Source organism: Mycena indigotica, assembly GCF_014461135.1.
Source record: "Mycena indigotica strain 171206Taipei chromosome Unknown Mind.scaff0003, whole genome shotgun sequence".
Lineage (NCBI taxonomy): Eukaryota > Fungi > Basidiomycota > Agaricomycetes > Agaricales > Mycenaceae > Mycena > Mycena indigotica.
Window position 1 is genome coordinate 3,331,340 of NW_023503002.1, and position 16,057 is coordinate 3,347,396.

At 49.8% G+C, this 16,057-nt stretch overlaps 7 protein-coding genes across 7 annotated transcripts; 2 read left to right on the forward strand and 5 right to left on the reverse strand.

Annotated features, from left to right (window-relative positions):
• Positions 1-545: 545 nt before the first annotated feature.
• Positions 546-1,445, reverse strand: MIND_00377100 (uncharacterized protein; the record flags this gene model as incomplete). The annotated part of the gene is made up of 1 exon (XM_037360606.1): positions 546-1,445. One exon carries the CDS (start codon positions 1,443-1,445, stop codon positions 546-548), a length of 900 nt encoding a protein of 299 aa, XP_037223491.1.
• Positions 1,446-2,139: 694 nt separating this feature from the next.
• MIND_00377200 (uncharacterized protein) lies at positions 2,140-3,366 on the forward strand (the record flags this gene model as incomplete). Its single annotated transcript, XM_037360607.1, has 4 exons — positions 2,140-2,292; positions 2,338-2,458; positions 2,508-2,763; positions 2,811-3,366. 4 exons carry the CDS (start codon positions 2,140-2,142, stop codon positions 3,364-3,366), a joined length of 1,086 nt encoding a protein of 361 aa, XP_037223492.1.
• Positions 3,367-3,419: 53 nt separating this feature from the next.
• MIND_00377300 (Peroxisomal hydratase-dehydrogenase-epimerase) lies at positions 3,420-6,107 on the reverse strand (the record flags this gene model as incomplete). The annotated part of the gene is made up of 15 exons (XM_037360608.1): positions 3,420-3,517; positions 3,568-3,726; positions 3,783-3,819; positions 3,867-3,894; positions 3,954-4,078; positions 4,129-4,151; positions 4,203-4,294; positions 4,344-4,732; positions 4,783-4,813; positions 4,861-4,907; positions 4,958-5,295; positions 5,344-5,492; positions 5,539-5,665; positions 5,703-5,812; positions 5,869-6,107. The coding sequence occupies 15 exons, from the start codon at positions 6,105-6,107 to the stop codon at positions 3,420-3,422; spliced, it is 1,992 nt and encodes a 663-aa protein (XP_037223493.1).
• Positions 6,108-6,417: 310 nt separating this feature from the next.
• Positions 6,418-8,150, reverse strand: MIND_00377400 (Methionine aminopeptidase 2; the record flags this gene model as incomplete). The annotated part of the gene is made up of 10 exons (XM_037360609.1): positions 8,051-8,150; positions 7,842-7,995; positions 7,492-7,790; positions 7,298-7,443; positions 7,145-7,241; positions 6,919-7,094; positions 6,819-6,871; positions 6,662-6,770; positions 6,554-6,610; positions 6,418-6,504 (listed from the first exon to the last, which is right to left on the reverse strand). The coding sequence occupies exons 1-10, from the start codon at positions 8,130-8,132 to the stop codon at positions 6,418-6,420; spliced, it is 1,260 nt and encodes a 419-aa protein (XP_037223494.1). The 5' UTR covers positions 8,133-8,150.
• Positions 8,151-8,302: 152 nt separating this feature from the next.
• On the reverse strand, positions 8,303-10,437 carry MIND_00377500 (uncharacterized protein; the record flags this gene model as incomplete). Its single annotated transcript, XM_037360610.1, has 10 exons — positions 8,303-8,416; positions 8,466-8,566; positions 8,612-8,791; positions 8,842-8,922; positions 8,973-9,152; positions 9,205-9,662; positions 9,719-9,847; positions 9,898-9,976; positions 10,028-10,194; positions 10,256-10,437. 10 exons carry the CDS (start codon positions 10,435-10,437, stop codon positions 8,303-8,305), a joined length of 1,671 nt encoding a protein of 556 aa, XP_037223495.1.
• A 682-nt stretch (positions 10,438-11,119) lies between these two features.
• MIND_00377600 (ZIP-like iron-zinc transporter) lies at positions 11,120-12,477 on the reverse strand (the record flags this gene model as incomplete). The annotated part of the gene is made up of 8 exons (XM_037360611.1): positions 11,120-11,245; positions 11,290-11,525; positions 11,573-11,643; positions 11,695-11,875; positions 11,929-12,037; positions 12,087-12,170; positions 12,226-12,256; positions 12,311-12,477. The coding sequence occupies 8 exons, from the start codon at positions 12,475-12,477 to the stop codon at positions 11,120-11,122; spliced, it is 1,005 nt and encodes a 334-aa protein (XP_037223496.1).
• Positions 12,478-13,512: 1,035 nt separating this feature from the next.
• Positions 13,513-15,665, forward strand: MIND_00377700 (ATP-dependent RNA helicase dbp9; the record flags this gene model as incomplete). The annotated part of the gene is made up of 6 exons (XM_037360612.1): positions 13,513-13,752; positions 13,804-13,961; positions 14,013-14,085; positions 14,139-14,392; positions 14,441-14,766; positions 14,818-15,665. 6 exons carry the CDS (start codon positions 13,513-13,515, stop codon positions 15,663-15,665), a joined length of 1,899 nt encoding a protein of 632 aa, XP_037223497.1.
• Between the last annotated feature and the right edge of the window lie 392 nt (positions 15,666-16,057).

Sequence of the window (16,057 nt, forward strand, 5' to 3'; positions counted from 1 at the left end):
GTGTTCCGCGCTTACCGTCCCCATTTTGAATTCCAGTTTGCCGAACGGCGAATTGCGATGGAAAATCAGGGAAGCAACTGGAACTGCAAAGAGTGAGTACATGCCCCAGGCGAGCATTTATTACAGAACCAACCTCTCACCATGCTCTGCTTCAACAACTCATGACTGCAAATTGATCTGCACTGATTCTGCAGCGTCCACAGTCACTGACAACTGTCATGACCAGTGCCCAGGCCCTCTCGCCGGGGCCAGAGACGTCTTCGATTGGACGTTGGTGTTTTTCGACCGACTGTAGTCTGTCGGACTGAACCGAGCAAGTATTGAATATTGAATGTTCAACTTCAACGGGTTGATGATTCATTATCGATAGACCGAATCAACTTGAAGCCCGTGTCAGTGGCGTCCTCTAGATCCATCCATGATCCTTCAGGCTTGCACAAACATAAGGACTCTTGGCGATAGCATTTTGTGCCAATCGCAAGGCCAATCGTGGGCAAGTTGGTCATGTTCTATCAACTTCTATATTACAGTCTAAGTGATATTATTTACTTATTGACATCATCTACGCCCTCCAACCAATCTTGCTCAATCCTTCCAGCATTTGAATCATCGCCACCAACAACGACCTGAACATCCACGTGCACACGTCCGGCTTGAGCATCCCTCTCTCTCGCGGACTTCGCGACGAGTTCTATTTCTGTCAGAATCCTGCGCATCTCCGCATCTTGGCGGTGCATCGTCTTCTCCCGAAAGTTGCCCACAAGCTTCACCTCTGGTTGTCGAGTGAGTTCAACGACAATCGAAAATGATTCGATGCCTTCCCCTTGGGCTTGAATCGCGGCCAACCCATTTCTGAGCTCTGTTGCGAATCCCAGTGCAGCGCTTAACCCCACCACGCGAAGCACTGTTACTCTACTTCCCAGCCAGGACCAAGGAACCGGTAGTCCAATGGGATGAGTATTCCCGCCAGTGTCCAGATAACGGAGAGCAGGAAAGTGCTTATCAGAGGAGGGAAGTGCGGGATGACGTCCTCGAAGCGTAAGTCTTTCGAGGCCCTGGAATGGTGCAGCTGTGCGGAGAACAGCACCGAATGCAGAAGCGGCAGTAGCACCAAGATGAGCTGTGTCGATCACAGCCAAGTCACGGAGAGTCCTACTTGACAACTGCAATATGCGCAATATCTGGGATAAGGCGCTCAAGTTTGATCGACGGAGCGCAACAAAGACGCGGTAAATCCGTCTTCTGTGTTCTGGTAAAGCTTCCAACTCAAGACGAAGCCTTGCGACCCGCTCAGCTGCGTCGAGGCGGATTGTGTGGAAGCGGTATGGCAATGCGAGATGGTGGAAATAGTGCGACGCGAACGATAACGATCGAATGGCCTTGGAGTGCGATGTTGCAACGGAATCCAGGATGAGTTCATGAAGCTCTGTGGGTAGGCGCTCCATTTTCGAGCCTGGTCGTCACTGGAAGAGGGAAAAACGCGAAGGAAAAGACCACGATGGCGACATATAGCGCGATGATGACGCGGTCACATGAGTAAATACCTGCTTACTGTATGTCGCTTAGAACGCTAAAAAATTCTTCAACTTGAAGTGAGGTGTCTGGGGGTTGTTTGGACCATGAATTTCAGCAAAATAAAACAAGCCTGCACTGCCCGGCGAGGAAAAGGCTCAAGGGGATGATGGTTTCTGCACTGGTGACGGGATGCAGTAGCCCATCCACTCTTGCAAGGTACCTTCAGTGAGATACGATAAGCGCGAGGGAGACCCACGTGTTCTGGCGACTCGGAGTCAAACCCAAATCCATCTCTCGTCGTTGACGAACCCCAGCAACATGGAGCTGTGCGGATAAAGGTCTCGATCGATAAGCGGGCGTCGAGGCTTACTGGCGCTATATCCGATAAGTTTTCGGGGGTGCCGCGGCCAATCTGAAGAGGTGGTGAGTGCAGAGTTGGTGCAGAGCAATTTGAGCACGTTGTGGCACTGGCTGTGTTGAGATTGTGACTTGAATGTGACACTCAGTGAGGCGTTCCATCACCAACGATTTCGCTACGATGCAACCATCTTCAGAACGGGATGGGATAGAGGGTCTAAAATGTCTTCCCAGCGCGGTCTTCTTTGAACCATCCCCTAGCCCGCGATGCACTGGCAGCATACCTTGTTGGTAATGGCTTTTGCAGTTTGGATCCAAGGGTCATCGGCAGAACTGCGGAGCCGCACCATCGACGACACCAACGGGGACTCTGCAACTGGCGTCGTGCCTTTCTACTCCCCTGCAAACCAGTTCAGCCAAGTGAGTGGTACTTGGTCAATTTACTCCATATCAATATCGCTTCAGAACTCTAATTGCTCTACTTGCCGTGTTGTTCTCGATCCCTCCGAGGTTCACGATGGCACGTGGCACGATAGCTCACAGACCCCAAACGGACCCCCAGTCTCCATCAGTCTGTCTTTCACTGGTCTGTCTCAGCCAAATGCATTTTGAAAACTGTTCACCCCCGTTTTTAGGCGTTTCCCTCTCGATATTCTGCATCCTTGCCAATTTCATCGACAATCACACCATTTCTCAATCCTCTTTCGCCTTTTTTGTGGATGGAAATCCATCCGGTACATTCCTTCATGTCCCAGACAAGTCCACCACGGATTTCATCTACGGTGCCAATGTATTCTCCGTCGACGGTCTCGAGCAAAGCGAGCATACGGTTATTCTCGCGACTAATAGCGCTGCTGGGTCATTACTTTTATTCGATTTCGCGAGCTACACGTGTGTCGCTCCTTGTTAATGCTGAGAACTGATCTAATTATCTCTAGCTTTGATGACGGATTCAACATGAAAGTGACAAACTTCTCACCATCGGAGCCCCACACAACCGCTGTCCTCAAATCGAAACCAACAACTTCAGTATCGGTCAACACTACAACATCTGCTTCCCTTGCCCTCCCCCTGGCCTCCAGCCTGAGCGCTAGTTCAGCTACTATGTCCAGCTCGGAAGCCCTACAGACATCTTCTGCTCTTTCTTCACCATCGCCAACTCCCTCTCTTCCTACCAAGAACGACAGCCCAACCCCCGAACTACCGATGACTACTGCACACGTCTCAACGCAAAAATACCAAATCGTCACCGTCTTGATATCAGTTATAATATCCTTCTTGGTTGCGGGTTGCATCTGGTTGATTTGCAGACGGTACCGGTTGCGGCAAAGGATGCGACGGGAGTTGAGGCGGGTCAGCGTGTTCCGTTGGGCTCCGGCTAGCGACGGACAGGCCAACAGGCGTAAATCCAGGTTCGGAGAGAAAGTGCCACCTACTCAAGGGCCAGAGACTGCTCGATCTGAGCTGCCTCCCGAGTATGTGTCTGAAGTCTAAAGCCCAAGGACTTTCAAGAGTTTTGTCTATCTACACATGTATTTGTGCCAGTTTCACAATTTAGCGGGGACAGGCTCCCCACTATTGCTGAAGTTGGCCATCACCTGTTCCATCGCTTCAGCCGTCGTGCTTGGATGGGTTGCCCGATGATCTAGGCCGCGCTTAGTGGCGCAGATTGAATGGTTGCCTTTCAAGACTCACCGAAGACAGTTATTTGCTTCCACTTGGCGATAACGTCTTCTGGAGTATATGGTGCTTTCCCCTTCACAGGGAAGCTGTGGCCGCCCGACCGTTGCCATCGTGTTTGGGCAGCCCAGCCACCGAGAATCTCGAACACCGCCCCAGTGGTTTCAGTATTGTCTGAACCAGCGTCAGTTCTTCAGTGGGATAAGGGTCAGTATGGGACTTGCCCTGACTGGTCAAATAGCCGACGAGAGGAGCAATGTAGTCTGGCTAGGATGGGTTGAGTTTCAGCAAGCAGACGAACGATGCAGACGGACCTTCAGTGCCTCCACAGCTTCTGGGGACCTTGACAATGTACAAATGAGCGGCTGTTTTCAGATGGAATAACAGCTCAGCGCACTTACCAAACCGCCTTGGTCATAGGGGTTCCGGCTGACGGTGCAATCGCGTTTGCGAGGATATTGTATTTTCGGCCCTCGATGGAGAGGGTGCGCATAAGCCCAATGATTCCTGATTTAGCAGTCGCATACTGTTGGACTGGGTCAGCTTAGATCGGAGTTGGCAAGTGAAAATTTGCACATTTGCTTGACCAAAGTTGCCATCTTGCGAGCCATCTCGTCAAACGCGAAATTCCCAGCAGAGACGTGACTTACACATGCCCACTTGCGACGCGGTAGTTATGATTCGGCCATATTTCTGCTCTTGGAAGACTGGCCAAACCGCCTTTGCGCACTTGTATGTTGCTCTGAGTGCGAATTAGCTCTCTTCGTGGGCAAAAAGCGATATCAATATACCGAAGATGGACATTCATGACAATATCCCATTCCTGTTCCGTCACGGTTTGGAACGACTTGTCTCTTAATATACCCGCGTTTGCGACGAGAACATGAACGGAGCCGTATTTGTCAAGTGCGGTCTTCACGATTGCGTCGCCGTCCTCCGCTGAACAAACAGCAGCAGTTGCATTCCCACCAGCTGCAGCGATCTCTTCGACAACGCCTTGGGCCGCCTTCGGGCTGACATCATTGACCACGACGTTTGCACCGAGCCGGGTATACATCAAAGCATAGGTGCGACCAAGACCGGAGCCGGCGCCAGTGATGATGACGGTCTTTCCCTTGAAATCCACGGCTGAAGACGCCTGTTTATTTGGTGGGGCTTTTGAAGCTTTTTCAACAAAACCCTTGCAATAAATCAGAGGCTTGAAATGAAGTGTGCTTGACGAGAGGATACTTGAGCGTCAAAATCAACAGAGGATTTTGGACTGGATTGTGCGTAAGCTTAGAACTAAATACGCAGGAAACTGCTGACTATTGTGGTTGGCTGAAGTCTGCGATCTCGGAAAACCGGGCTTTGACCTGGGAAAGGATGTATGAGCAGACTTTTAGCTACGATGCTGCTTGCTTACTGCGGAGGGGGTAAAAGAGGAATCTGTCTTGAAAATTGCACCAGCACTGCGTTCCCATTGCACCTCTGCAATGAAGCCAGCACCGACTTCGAAAACCTTGCCAGATGCATCGGCAGGGCCATCAGGGTGGGAGATGGCAAGCACGAATGGGGCCACCAAGGTAGGCTGGAGATTTGCCAGCATTTCTGGAGGCATAATGGTCGCCGTCATCTGGGACGCAGCAATTGGGGCGATGGTTACAGCGCGAATGTTATACTTTGCGCCTTCGAAAGCAAGAGTCTTGGTCAAGCCGATAAGCCCCATTTTTGCAGCACTGTAGTTCGCTTGCCCAAAGTTTCCTGCAACAACGGTTGGGAGAAAATAAAACTTGACTGAAGATAACCTACCATATAGACCGGCCGCACTGGCTGTATTTACAATGCGTCCGAACTTTTGCTGGCGGAATATAGGCCAAGCGGCTTTCGTGCAAGCAAATACTGCTTTGAGATGGATCTCGACTATTTGGTCCCATTCTGCATCGGTCATCTTCTTGAAACTATTCCAGGTGAATCATCGACTCGGAAATTGTAAAGCGACCTCACCCTTTGTCCCTCAAAAAGCCAGCATTGTTTATGAGGATAGTCACTGTTCCGAAAGCGTCGATAGCACTCTTGATGACGGCCTCTCCATCCGTGGCTGAAGAAAAGTTGACGACAGCTTTACCTCCAGCTGAAAGCCAGTCAGAGGCAGAGGATAACAACAACACAAGCAGTCTTCCTGCCTTTTGTTATTTCATCCACAACCTTTTCTGCCGCGTTCTTATTGAAGTCGTTGACGACTATATTCGCGCCTCTTGAGCCAAAGAGGAGTGCATATCTGCGATGTTTGTGTTTGTTGAGACAAGGAAAGCAAGACTGATTTGTTCAACACACGCTTTGCCTAATCCACCTCCTGCACCAGTGATGACGACTGTTTGGCCACTGAAGTCAAGCATAGTTTTGTTGAGTTGTGCCAACGATGACTGCTCAGAGAAAGAACAGTCGACCACTCGGGCAAGCCTCGGTTGGTAGACATTCCCGGTGGGAGACCGAAGGTGAGGTGTGTACTGTACGTAATAAAGCTTGACAGTTCTGCAACTGAGTCTAACTGACCGACTGTCGCTGTGTCGCATACTCCGGCCACGAAAAGCCGAGCAATGAAGAGGAAGAGACCCTTATATTGTTACTGTGCGCCTATTTTGGACTTGGGACATCATCTCAATGCTAAACACCGATTCTACGACGGTGATTCAAAGGTATTCTTTGAATACACGAGGTCTTAGAACAGCTACAACGAAACCATCCTCCGCTGAACAGAGAACATTTCCTCCCATGACACCACTCGCTCTCTTCCCTTTGTTGCGCATCGTCAGTCCGATGTAGTCCGTGAGATGGATTAGTCGCTGAGGACAGGCATGGCATGAGCACTCTTACTTGTGGTTCTTAATAGTCGTCGCCCCTGCTCACAACCTCCTTGCAAGTTGGGCGAAGTATGATCGTATGCTCGAATTGGGCCGTCATACTGCCGATCTATGGCGCGTTCCAGTGAACGAAGGAAATGTCGCCAAACGAGACTCACTTGGTCATAAAGTGGTGGGTAGTCGGCAACAACACCTTGCGCAACAAGGTGGTTTAGCTATGATGAAATCAGCGCCAGCATTATAGGGCTATGGAGGACAACACGAACAGCAAACAGGTATTTGCTCTCTCCAAGACGATCGAGGTATCGTCTGCAGAATGGTAGAGTACCAAAGTTCTTATTGATCGTTTTCAACAGTGACTTCGCACTTGTGAGCCTTGTAAGTGTAAGTATGACTTCGTGTCCTGAGGAAAAGAAAATGGACCTCAGCGGTACATTTGGAGCATCGTATATTTTGGCGTAGTGTGAGCAGTCGCCCTGAGCTAGGTTAAATCTCTCATGTGTGGAACGCCAAAGCCACGCACATTTTCAATAACACGACCGCGTCCCGTCGATCCAAATGTTTCGATAGCAAAATATTCGCCTTCTTCCATCTTAGTTTGGTCATTGGACCGGACCGAGGGCACTGATTTTCCACGCGCACCCCCATGAATCTGGTATGGAGTGATGGTATGTCCACAAAGAGTGGAAATCGGTTTCACTAAAGTACAATCAGATACTATACTGGATCTGCAAGCAAGAAGAATTTACCTGGGTAGACCTTTCCGCCGATTTCAACTTCGTAAGACTCCATAGTTTCCTGGATAAGAGCGCCGAGTTCACCGAGACGAACGTCAATTCCAGCCTCCTACGAAATGCGCAGTTCATAAAGGTAAGAGCGCTAGTGTGAGTAAATGAACCCACGCGAATGCCTGTGTTTGTCGCAGCTTTTACGGCTTCCAAAAGCTGGTCGTATTCTGGTGCCCAGGACATGGTAAACGCAGAATCGCAAATTCGACCCTTCACATGGACTCCAATGTCCACCTTGAGGATGTCGCCCATCTTGAGGACTTGCAGAACATGAGTCGATTGAAACAGTAAGAACGTGACAAACTTACCAGTCGTATCACCTGCATTCGGCGAGAAATGGGCAGCACAGTTGTTAATATTGAGGCCAGTAGGGAACCCAACTCCAGCGTCAAGGCCGTCACCTTCGGCCAGCGCGCGCACACCAGCCTCGATGTTTTCCGCAATGTCCATGAGGGACATCCCGGGGCGTATGTTCTTTCTCGCATGCTGACGAACGAGTCGGTGTGTTTCAGCGCCTTTGCGGATACTTTCGTAGGTTGCTTCGGGGTCTTCCATGGCCATCCGTTCCAGATAGCGCTTCTCTTCCGATGTTTTGCGCCAAAGATTGCTAGAGGAAATCAGTAATCACATTGAGATCGCAAAAATCGCCACCACGGACTCGTCCTTATAATCCTGGATTTCTCCAGCAGGGTAAACTCCATCAGGGAAGAACTGCGACAATCCGATGCGGGGAGGGTCACTTTGGACGGGTTTGGTAGCCTTTTTCTTGGATTTCTTCTTCTTTTTCTTTTTCTTGACTTCAGAATTGCCGTCTGAGTAATCTCAAGGTAAGCAAAGACAGCACCGAGAGAGATGGTTGCAACATACCGGCGTCCTGAGTACCGTCGTCAACTTCATTCTCATCCATTTCAACGTCGGGCTGGAGCTCTGCAGGTGGAATTTGGATCATGGTGGTCGTGTATTGATGCCAAATTGTCACATGACGAACGAGAGAAAGTGCAGAATAAAAGGAACGTTACATAAATTTGGGGTGTACTAAGTAAAGATATGCAAAATAAGTATCGATAACTGCTTGTTGAACGTTGAGGGTCAAGCCTTGATAAATTATTTAAGTTTAATTCACGCCCGCAGACCTGCCCACAGAATTTTGGCGAGCAAATGTGGATGCAACGCGTCAATTGGCGTCGCAAATCCTACTACCGACTGGTACATCACTTTTCCGGCATGGTTGTCCTTGAAACAGTCTTAAAAATCATGCCAAGGATCGATAGTAAGTACCCACCGTTACTGCCAGCCGTTGGAGCTGCGTTGCATACCATCTGGCAAATGCGCCTCTGGACAACGAGTCACCCGCGATGGGCTCCGTGGTGAGTGCGCCATAGTCTGTTTAAAATTAGCTATTTCGACGACGACAACATATTGTCATACCCATAGTGCGCGTGTTCTCCCATAACCAGTCTGTCCTTCTATGCTCCTCCTTGAAGAAGTCTTCGGAAAAGGACTCTGGGAGACTGGTGCCAGAGGTATCCTTGGCACGGAATAAGGTTTTGTGTAATGCCATTACACAGCGCATGACTTTCGACGATCCTTCTCCAAACAGCGGATTGACTGTATGAACTATGTAAGACGGTGGAACATGGAATGATGTTGTAACAGACCGGTCATAACACTATCGCCCAGTGCGATAAAATTGGTAGGCAGATTAGTCGCAAGATGGTAACGAACGTAAGTTGTCGGGGCTGCATTTTTTCAGTTGTGTCAGGTAAAACGAAATGGAAGGAGCACTCACGAACGCTAACTAACGAGTGGGTCGCGTCTGTGTCCTCGACTTCTTGGAGCTTATCGAAGAGCTCGAAGATCCACTCTGGTATCGGTATCGTTACATGCAAGTCGCGCACATACTCCTTCATCTCAGCCGCATTTCTCGGTTGAGGCCGCACAGTTCCATAATGGCCGACAAACGCAACAACTGGAGATGATGGTATGATTGTAACCTTCAAAAAAGAAAGAATATTACTCACGCATGTTGGCATCGAATCTCATCACACAAAGAAAAGCCCTCCCGCGCTTCAGAACCTCCTCCGTTGGGTCCTCGAGGAAGCTGATGATTGACCGAAGAGGCTTGAGATCGTCCGGAAGAGGCAAACTATCATGGAACTCTTGACTGAGGTTGAATATGATCGTCGAGTAACGCAGTTTTTGGTCGAATGAGATCTTGATTTGATCCAAAGGCAGTTTGTCTTTCGGCAACGGCTCCGAAGGCGCCCCGTAGCCATGCCGCGTCAGCCATTTGAGGCCTGCACGAGTAATCCCCGTGCAATCAGCCACAAGCGCGGCAGACACCTCTTGGATCCCTGAACGGGTGCGAACCACAACTTTTCCTAGACGAGATGCATTGGCAGGGTCTGGGACAACATCTGTGACAGTTCCCGCCAGATACTCGATATTAGGGTAAATTGTCTTGTCGAGGATTAATCGCCTAAAGTACAACAACTCAATCAGTAATCGTGGATCGTTGATCTAGGTAAAATGCACCTAAGGAGTGCTTCGGTTCCCGGACGAGCGCAAAGCAAAGTTCGTGGAAGAATGCCATCCTTATATGAAGTGAATGGTAGCTTCCAACTTGCGCCAGACAGACTGAATAGAGGATTATGGGATGCGATTCTGATGGAGAGGTAATATGAGGGCAGTTACAAGAAATGGGATGAACAAACCTGATATCAGACCGCGCGCATTCCTCCGCAAGATTTGGGAAGAGTACTTGGAGGCCGGCGTATATGTAGGGCTGATTACCTGAAAAAAAGGGGGCTTGGTACAACGGAACTGATGAAAGATGGTGCACACCATGGAGAGAATTGAACTGCATAATCCGCGTCCGTTGGTGCTTCATATTGGCCTTCCAGCCGTCGACGGCACGGGCATCCTCCGAGGCAGCCCATTCTTCGGCCTCGATGACAAGAACTCGTTCAAAGTGTTCATGGCAGATACGAGCTGTCAACAGGCCAGCGATGCTACATAAGAAACGAAGGAGTCAGTGAATTAAAAGGGGGCGCCAAGAGGAAAGAAGGCCACCTTCCACCGCACACAACTGCCGTTCCGCGAACTTTGTCTTGGGCTTGACGGCCGTTCCGAAGGAGAGGAAAATCATTGATGCAGACAACATTGGCCAGCAAGATCCGTCGGAAGATGTGCCACGCAGCGAGCGCAGTAAAGTACAAGGTGATAGGGCCAAGCAGAAGGAGAGTGAGCGTCATACGACTGGAAAGGAAAAAAAATTCCCTATCACTGGCCGTCGCATGTCTGGTTTTTCAAGAGGATGTACATGCCGATCTGGTTATCAATGTTATGTTATTTTGGACGCGGCGTGAGACCCTGGGCCTCGATTACGAGCCTCTACGGCCCGCACAGTCAGGGATGAGGAAGTTGAACCATTTTCGCTGTCGGGAATATTCGGATACTGTTGGACGTTGGTTGGATGTGGCGGTTGGGCGGCAATCTTGTCTGAGTAAAAAAACTGCGTGAAGTAACGGAAGTCGTCGTACGCGATCTGGATGATTGATTGACGGCGAACGATGTTGTCATGTCGAGTCCACCGGGATCTCCAACCACCCAGACCTTGCCCAAACCAATCAATCGACTGCAATGACCTATTTTACATGATCGTGTTACAGCCTAATAGAGGTATTGCGAGCACTAAGTACGTCATTGACATTACAGTACTATCAAGATGCGGATGGTTAAGCTTCATAAATGTGAATGCAAACTCTCGACTGCTGCAAGTTCAAAGCTCTAAATGTAACTACAGAGAATGTAATAATGATACTTCAAACTTCCTCCTAACCCAACTCATACACCCACCGATCCGCGACCCGCTATTTCAGCGGGAGGGGCCAATTGCCAGCGAGGGCAGCGGAAATAATTTCGCCGTCGCACACGTTATGCCCATTTCCCGAGCAGGGCCATGAGCCCACATCCAAGTAGCATTGTCCCGATAGCGTAGACGAGGTTGCCGTTGGAGCTGTTCATCATCTCCTTGCTGAACAAAAACTCATGGGCGAGCAGCTGGGACCAATGAGACACGAAATAGTCGGATTGATAGAACTCACCTCGACCAAACCAGTGTAAATTAAGATTCCGGCACTCAGTGAATCCAAAATCCCACTGACGATCGAGGCTGTTGCGCTGCCGGGATCATATGAGGACCGGACAGCAAGACCGACAGCAATGCCAACAGGCGTGCTGACGCCAAAGACGCAAGCTGCGAGAATGGGGACCCAGTTGTACTTCGGCGGTAATTTGATGAAAGCTAAACGAGAGCCGAGCCCCAGTCCCTCAAAAGTCTCTGGTGCAAGTGTCAACGAGGAGAGAAACGATTTGCTGACCACGCACGATGGAAGACGATGACAATAAAAAGAATCCTAAACTTCTCGTCTACAGCGAGGGTCAAGCCAATCAGAACGCTGGGTTGAAGGTCAAAGCTATGTTGATCTTTTTTTTGCTGAATTACTTACCTATGCAACAATACACCGAACTCGAGTATGGCGATGCCCACGATTTGGGCGCTCGCGGAGTCACCGAGATGGTGATGGTGCTGCTGTGGCTTTTGTAGCGCCTCCTCAACGTCGCTCGGAGGCGTTTGGGTGCCTTCCGGGCCGTGAGCAGCATGTGAACCAGTATGATGTCCATGGGGGTCTGTTACCACATGCGTCACCACAGCTTCCGGTGTTGTAGAGCAAACTGCTTACCATGACGCAGGCCTATACTATCCAGTTTTGCAGTTCCCCATCGGAAGGCAACAAGTTCGACGATGAAGATGGAAAATATGCTTAGCAAGCATAATGCCAGAGCGTAGGGCTACGGTTTTCCGTCAGTAGATTGGTCAGTCGTTTTTTAGCTGACGAACATATTCCGCCCATGCCGGGGACAAACAAGGAGAGGATAGGGCTTCAAGGGCAGGGGCTAGTAGATGTATGAAGGCTGTCGCAATCTGTGTCCACTGTTCAGTAACGTGCGGTATTAGGAAGTAAAGCGGCCAGACGTACAATGACGCCAGATCCAAAGTATTTGGCGAAGCTGGTCAATGCTGGTTAGAACATAGAAATCTATGAAGCGGGAAATACCGCGCACTCGAACACAAATTTTGGAACATGCAGCCATTTCGATCTCCGAGCCAGGACAGGAAAGAGAGTCCCAGTCGTCGCACAGGCGAGGATGATGAAGACAGAGGCAATCCGAAGGTGAAGATGTGTGTCGAGACCATGGGCATCGATGCAGGACGAGTCGGACTCGGACATGGATGGTGCTGCTTAAGAAAGGATGGCTGACGGAATGTTTTCAGGGAAGACTGCGAGGGTTCTCATGAGGATCAAATAAGGAAGGTGCCAAACTTCGGACAAAATTGCTGCGTTCTGATTGGCTGGTCGGAAATGAGAACCCTGACAGTCGGGTAGATTTGGCGCGAACGCCTCATTCCCATCGATGGACGCCGCAAGGTATTGGTTCGTACTGCAATATGTAACTCATCATGAGTTTCGTTGATATAAGTAATACAACGAGTATCCTATGTCTTCGTTGAAGCACACATCTCAGCCGGAATAGAGACCACCGCAATCGCACACCGTCATGATGCCAGTCATCTGCTCTGCTTGATTATCGACAAGAGGCAGTTTGCGGGCACTGTCATGAGTGCGGTCAGTATGCTGCAACAGCCCTCCTAGACCCAACTTGAACTGGTATGAGCTTGACTGTATGTACATGGCCTTAAACTTGGAATTGAGTCAATAAAAGGGAGAGACTTGCGCTGGCGATGTCTTTAAATTCATAAGACTGGATTGAGGACATAGCTAAGGGGACACTTGCTTCAAGACGTGCAAGAACTTTGAGTTGGGTACGAGGTTAAAGGCGCGTTCAGTGGCGATGAGATGTCTAGGCTTAGCATGTTGACGATGTCTTCGTTTTGAGTCTGTATGCATAACCTTTTCCTCCTTCGCCATGTCAAGGGAAGGTGATTCTCGAATTCATAATGGTCCCGAATATTGCAGGCTTGAATGGAGAGTCTCGAGATTCAATCTAGGGCCAGCTTGAGCACAGTATGCGGCATGAGAGGATGAAGTAGTGTGCGAATTGGTTCGAACTCGGATGGAGTTTGGGAGTTTCAGAATGGTTGTCAGTCTGGGCGGCCGATCCGACACCAGCTTGGGTGAAAGACTGGCTTGAGTTGGGCTGGGCTGCTTGACTAGAATGACTTGACTGAACGACCTTCCAGATTGGGGGCTTGGAGGAAGCGTCACACTGTGACTATCCTAATCGGGACTTGACATTTTTTCTCCATGGCAGATCCCTTGCTGGTCGACAAAAGGGCAACCTTTGCGACTTTTGCGCACATTCTCGATGCTCGGATTCTGCGCTCGCTCGCCGACATGGGCTTTGCAAGACCCACCCTCGTCCAAGCGAAAGCCATCCCACTTGCTCTCGAAAGCCGCGACATCCTTGCCCGAGCTCGGACAGGAAGCGGCAAAACTGCCGCATACTGTATTCCCGTTCTGCAAAAAATTCTCAGCGCGAAAAGTGTAGGTATGCTGCTCTTGTGGGTCTAAAACGTTTTGCTTACGCAGTCGTAGGCACCGGATGCGAAGAACACGACGAGGGCGCTAATCTTGGTACCGACGCGAGAGTTGGCAGAGCAGGTGGCGACTTGTTTCAAACATCTACTTGCGTACTGCGAGGATGAGATAACCGTCTCGAATGTGACTTCAGGAACGACCACTCATTTACAAAGGTGCGCCTGGTTTTTACTACTAAAGATCAGGATGGTCCTCATTTCGAGTAGAACTCTACTATCTGACAAGCCCGATATTGTCATAGCTACACCTTCGAGAGCCCTAGTTCTTATGCAATCCAAGGTACTGTTATTACACGCTTTATTTGTATCTTGCCTGAGCAGCGTCGTCAACAGGCTCTCTCCGTATCATTCCTTGAATCACTGGTCATCGATGAAGCCGACCTCATTCTCTCCTACGGCCATAACGAAGATGTCAAGCAAATCTTCAGCGGCGCGTTTCTCCCGAAAGTCTACCAGTCATTCCTCATGAGCGCTACGATGACCGAGGACGTGGAACTACTTAAGGGGCTCACACTGCGCAATCCGGCCATACTGAAACTAGAGGAGGACGAAGACGAGGCCGCAAATTTGACGCAATACTCCGTTAGGTGTGTCTTTTTTTTGCTGGTCTTCTAATACCTAAACACATTATTCAGCTGCACCGAAATCGACAAATTTCTCCTCACCTACGTTATACTCAAGTTGAAGCTCATCAAAGGCAAATGCATCATCTTCGTCAACGATGTCGACCGGTCATATCGCCTTAAGTTGTTCCTGGAACAGTTTTCAATCAAGAGCTGTGTCCTGAACTCGGAGCTCCCCTTAAACTCGCGGTACCATGCTGTCCAAGAGTTCAATAAGGGTGTCTATGAGTACATCATAGCGACGGATGAAAGTGGTGGAGGGGAAATGGATGACGATGAGGAAGCTGAAGTGGATTCAGAGTCGGATGAAGGGTCTCAGGACGGTTCAGAGGAAGAGCGTACGTGGGCAATCTATTTTCTCTCTCACTTTTTTTCTGACAGTCTTCCAGTTGTTTCATCCCAGCGCGACCCTGAGAAGCCTGCATCTCAATCATCAAAAAAACGGAAACGTGCTACATCGCCTACTCCAGCGGCAGCTCCGGCTAGCAAGAAGCGCAAAGGAAAATCAAAATCAAAGCGCGATGCGGAATACGGTGTCACTCGGGGGGTCGACTTCATCGATGTTGCTTGCGTGCTCAACTTTGATCTTCCTCGGTCAGCTCGAGCATACACTCATCGTGTTGGTCGCACGGCTCGTGCTGGTCGCACAGGAATGGCATTGTCGTTTATATCAACTGGGACGGGGGACGATAAGCACAAAATGAAGGGAGAGCCTGTGGTCAAGCCCGAAGCCGAGCAACGAGTCTTTTCGAGGATCGAGAAGGAACAAGGAGCAAGAGGAAGTAAAGTGCAAGAATACCGCTTCGACATGAAACAGGTGGAAGCATTCAGATATCGAATGGAGGACGCTTTACGAAGCGTGACTAGAGCGGCAGTACGGGAAGCCCGAGTAGCCCAACTCAAAGCGGAGATATTGGCGTCCGACAAGCTCAAAGCGCATTTTGAAGACAATCCTCTGGACCTGGAATTCTTAAAACACGACAAACCGCTGCATCCGACTCGAGTTCAGCCACACATGAAGCATGTTCCCAAGTATCTCTTACCCCGAATCGCATCAGTCAATGGTGGCGACGAGACAGAACGTTCAGAGAAAGTGGGTGGGAAGAATGGATTTGTGCCATTTAGAAAGGATGGGATGAGTCGTGGACGTGGTAGAGGCAGGGGTAGGGGCGGGGCAGCGGCAGGAAGAGGGCGAGGTGGAAAGAAAAAGTCAGACCCATTGAAGAAATTCAGATAGACTGGGCAATAATAATGAGACACAAGAGATTATCTGCAACGTAAGATCCGGAAGCCCAGCCCACAAGAAATGTAATTGAAAGGAGAGCCAAGATGCAGAGGCACGGGACACGAATGGAAATTGAGGTGGGAAAGGTCGGAGGACAAGCTAGCCCGCCTTACGCGTAATATTCACGCGGGCGACCACGAGCGAAGACGATGTTCAATACAAAAACACGGTCAGCGAACACTAAAAACTGCACATGAGCGCAAGAGAAGAGATGGGATGCCGCAACGGAAGCCAGAGGAGATAATCGCGCATGTGATCCTGCATTGAAATCCGGCCCGACGCCAATTTGGTAATGACAGCCCTCTTATAACCAAACGCAACCAGGTGAGCGCTTTCTTGCTCTT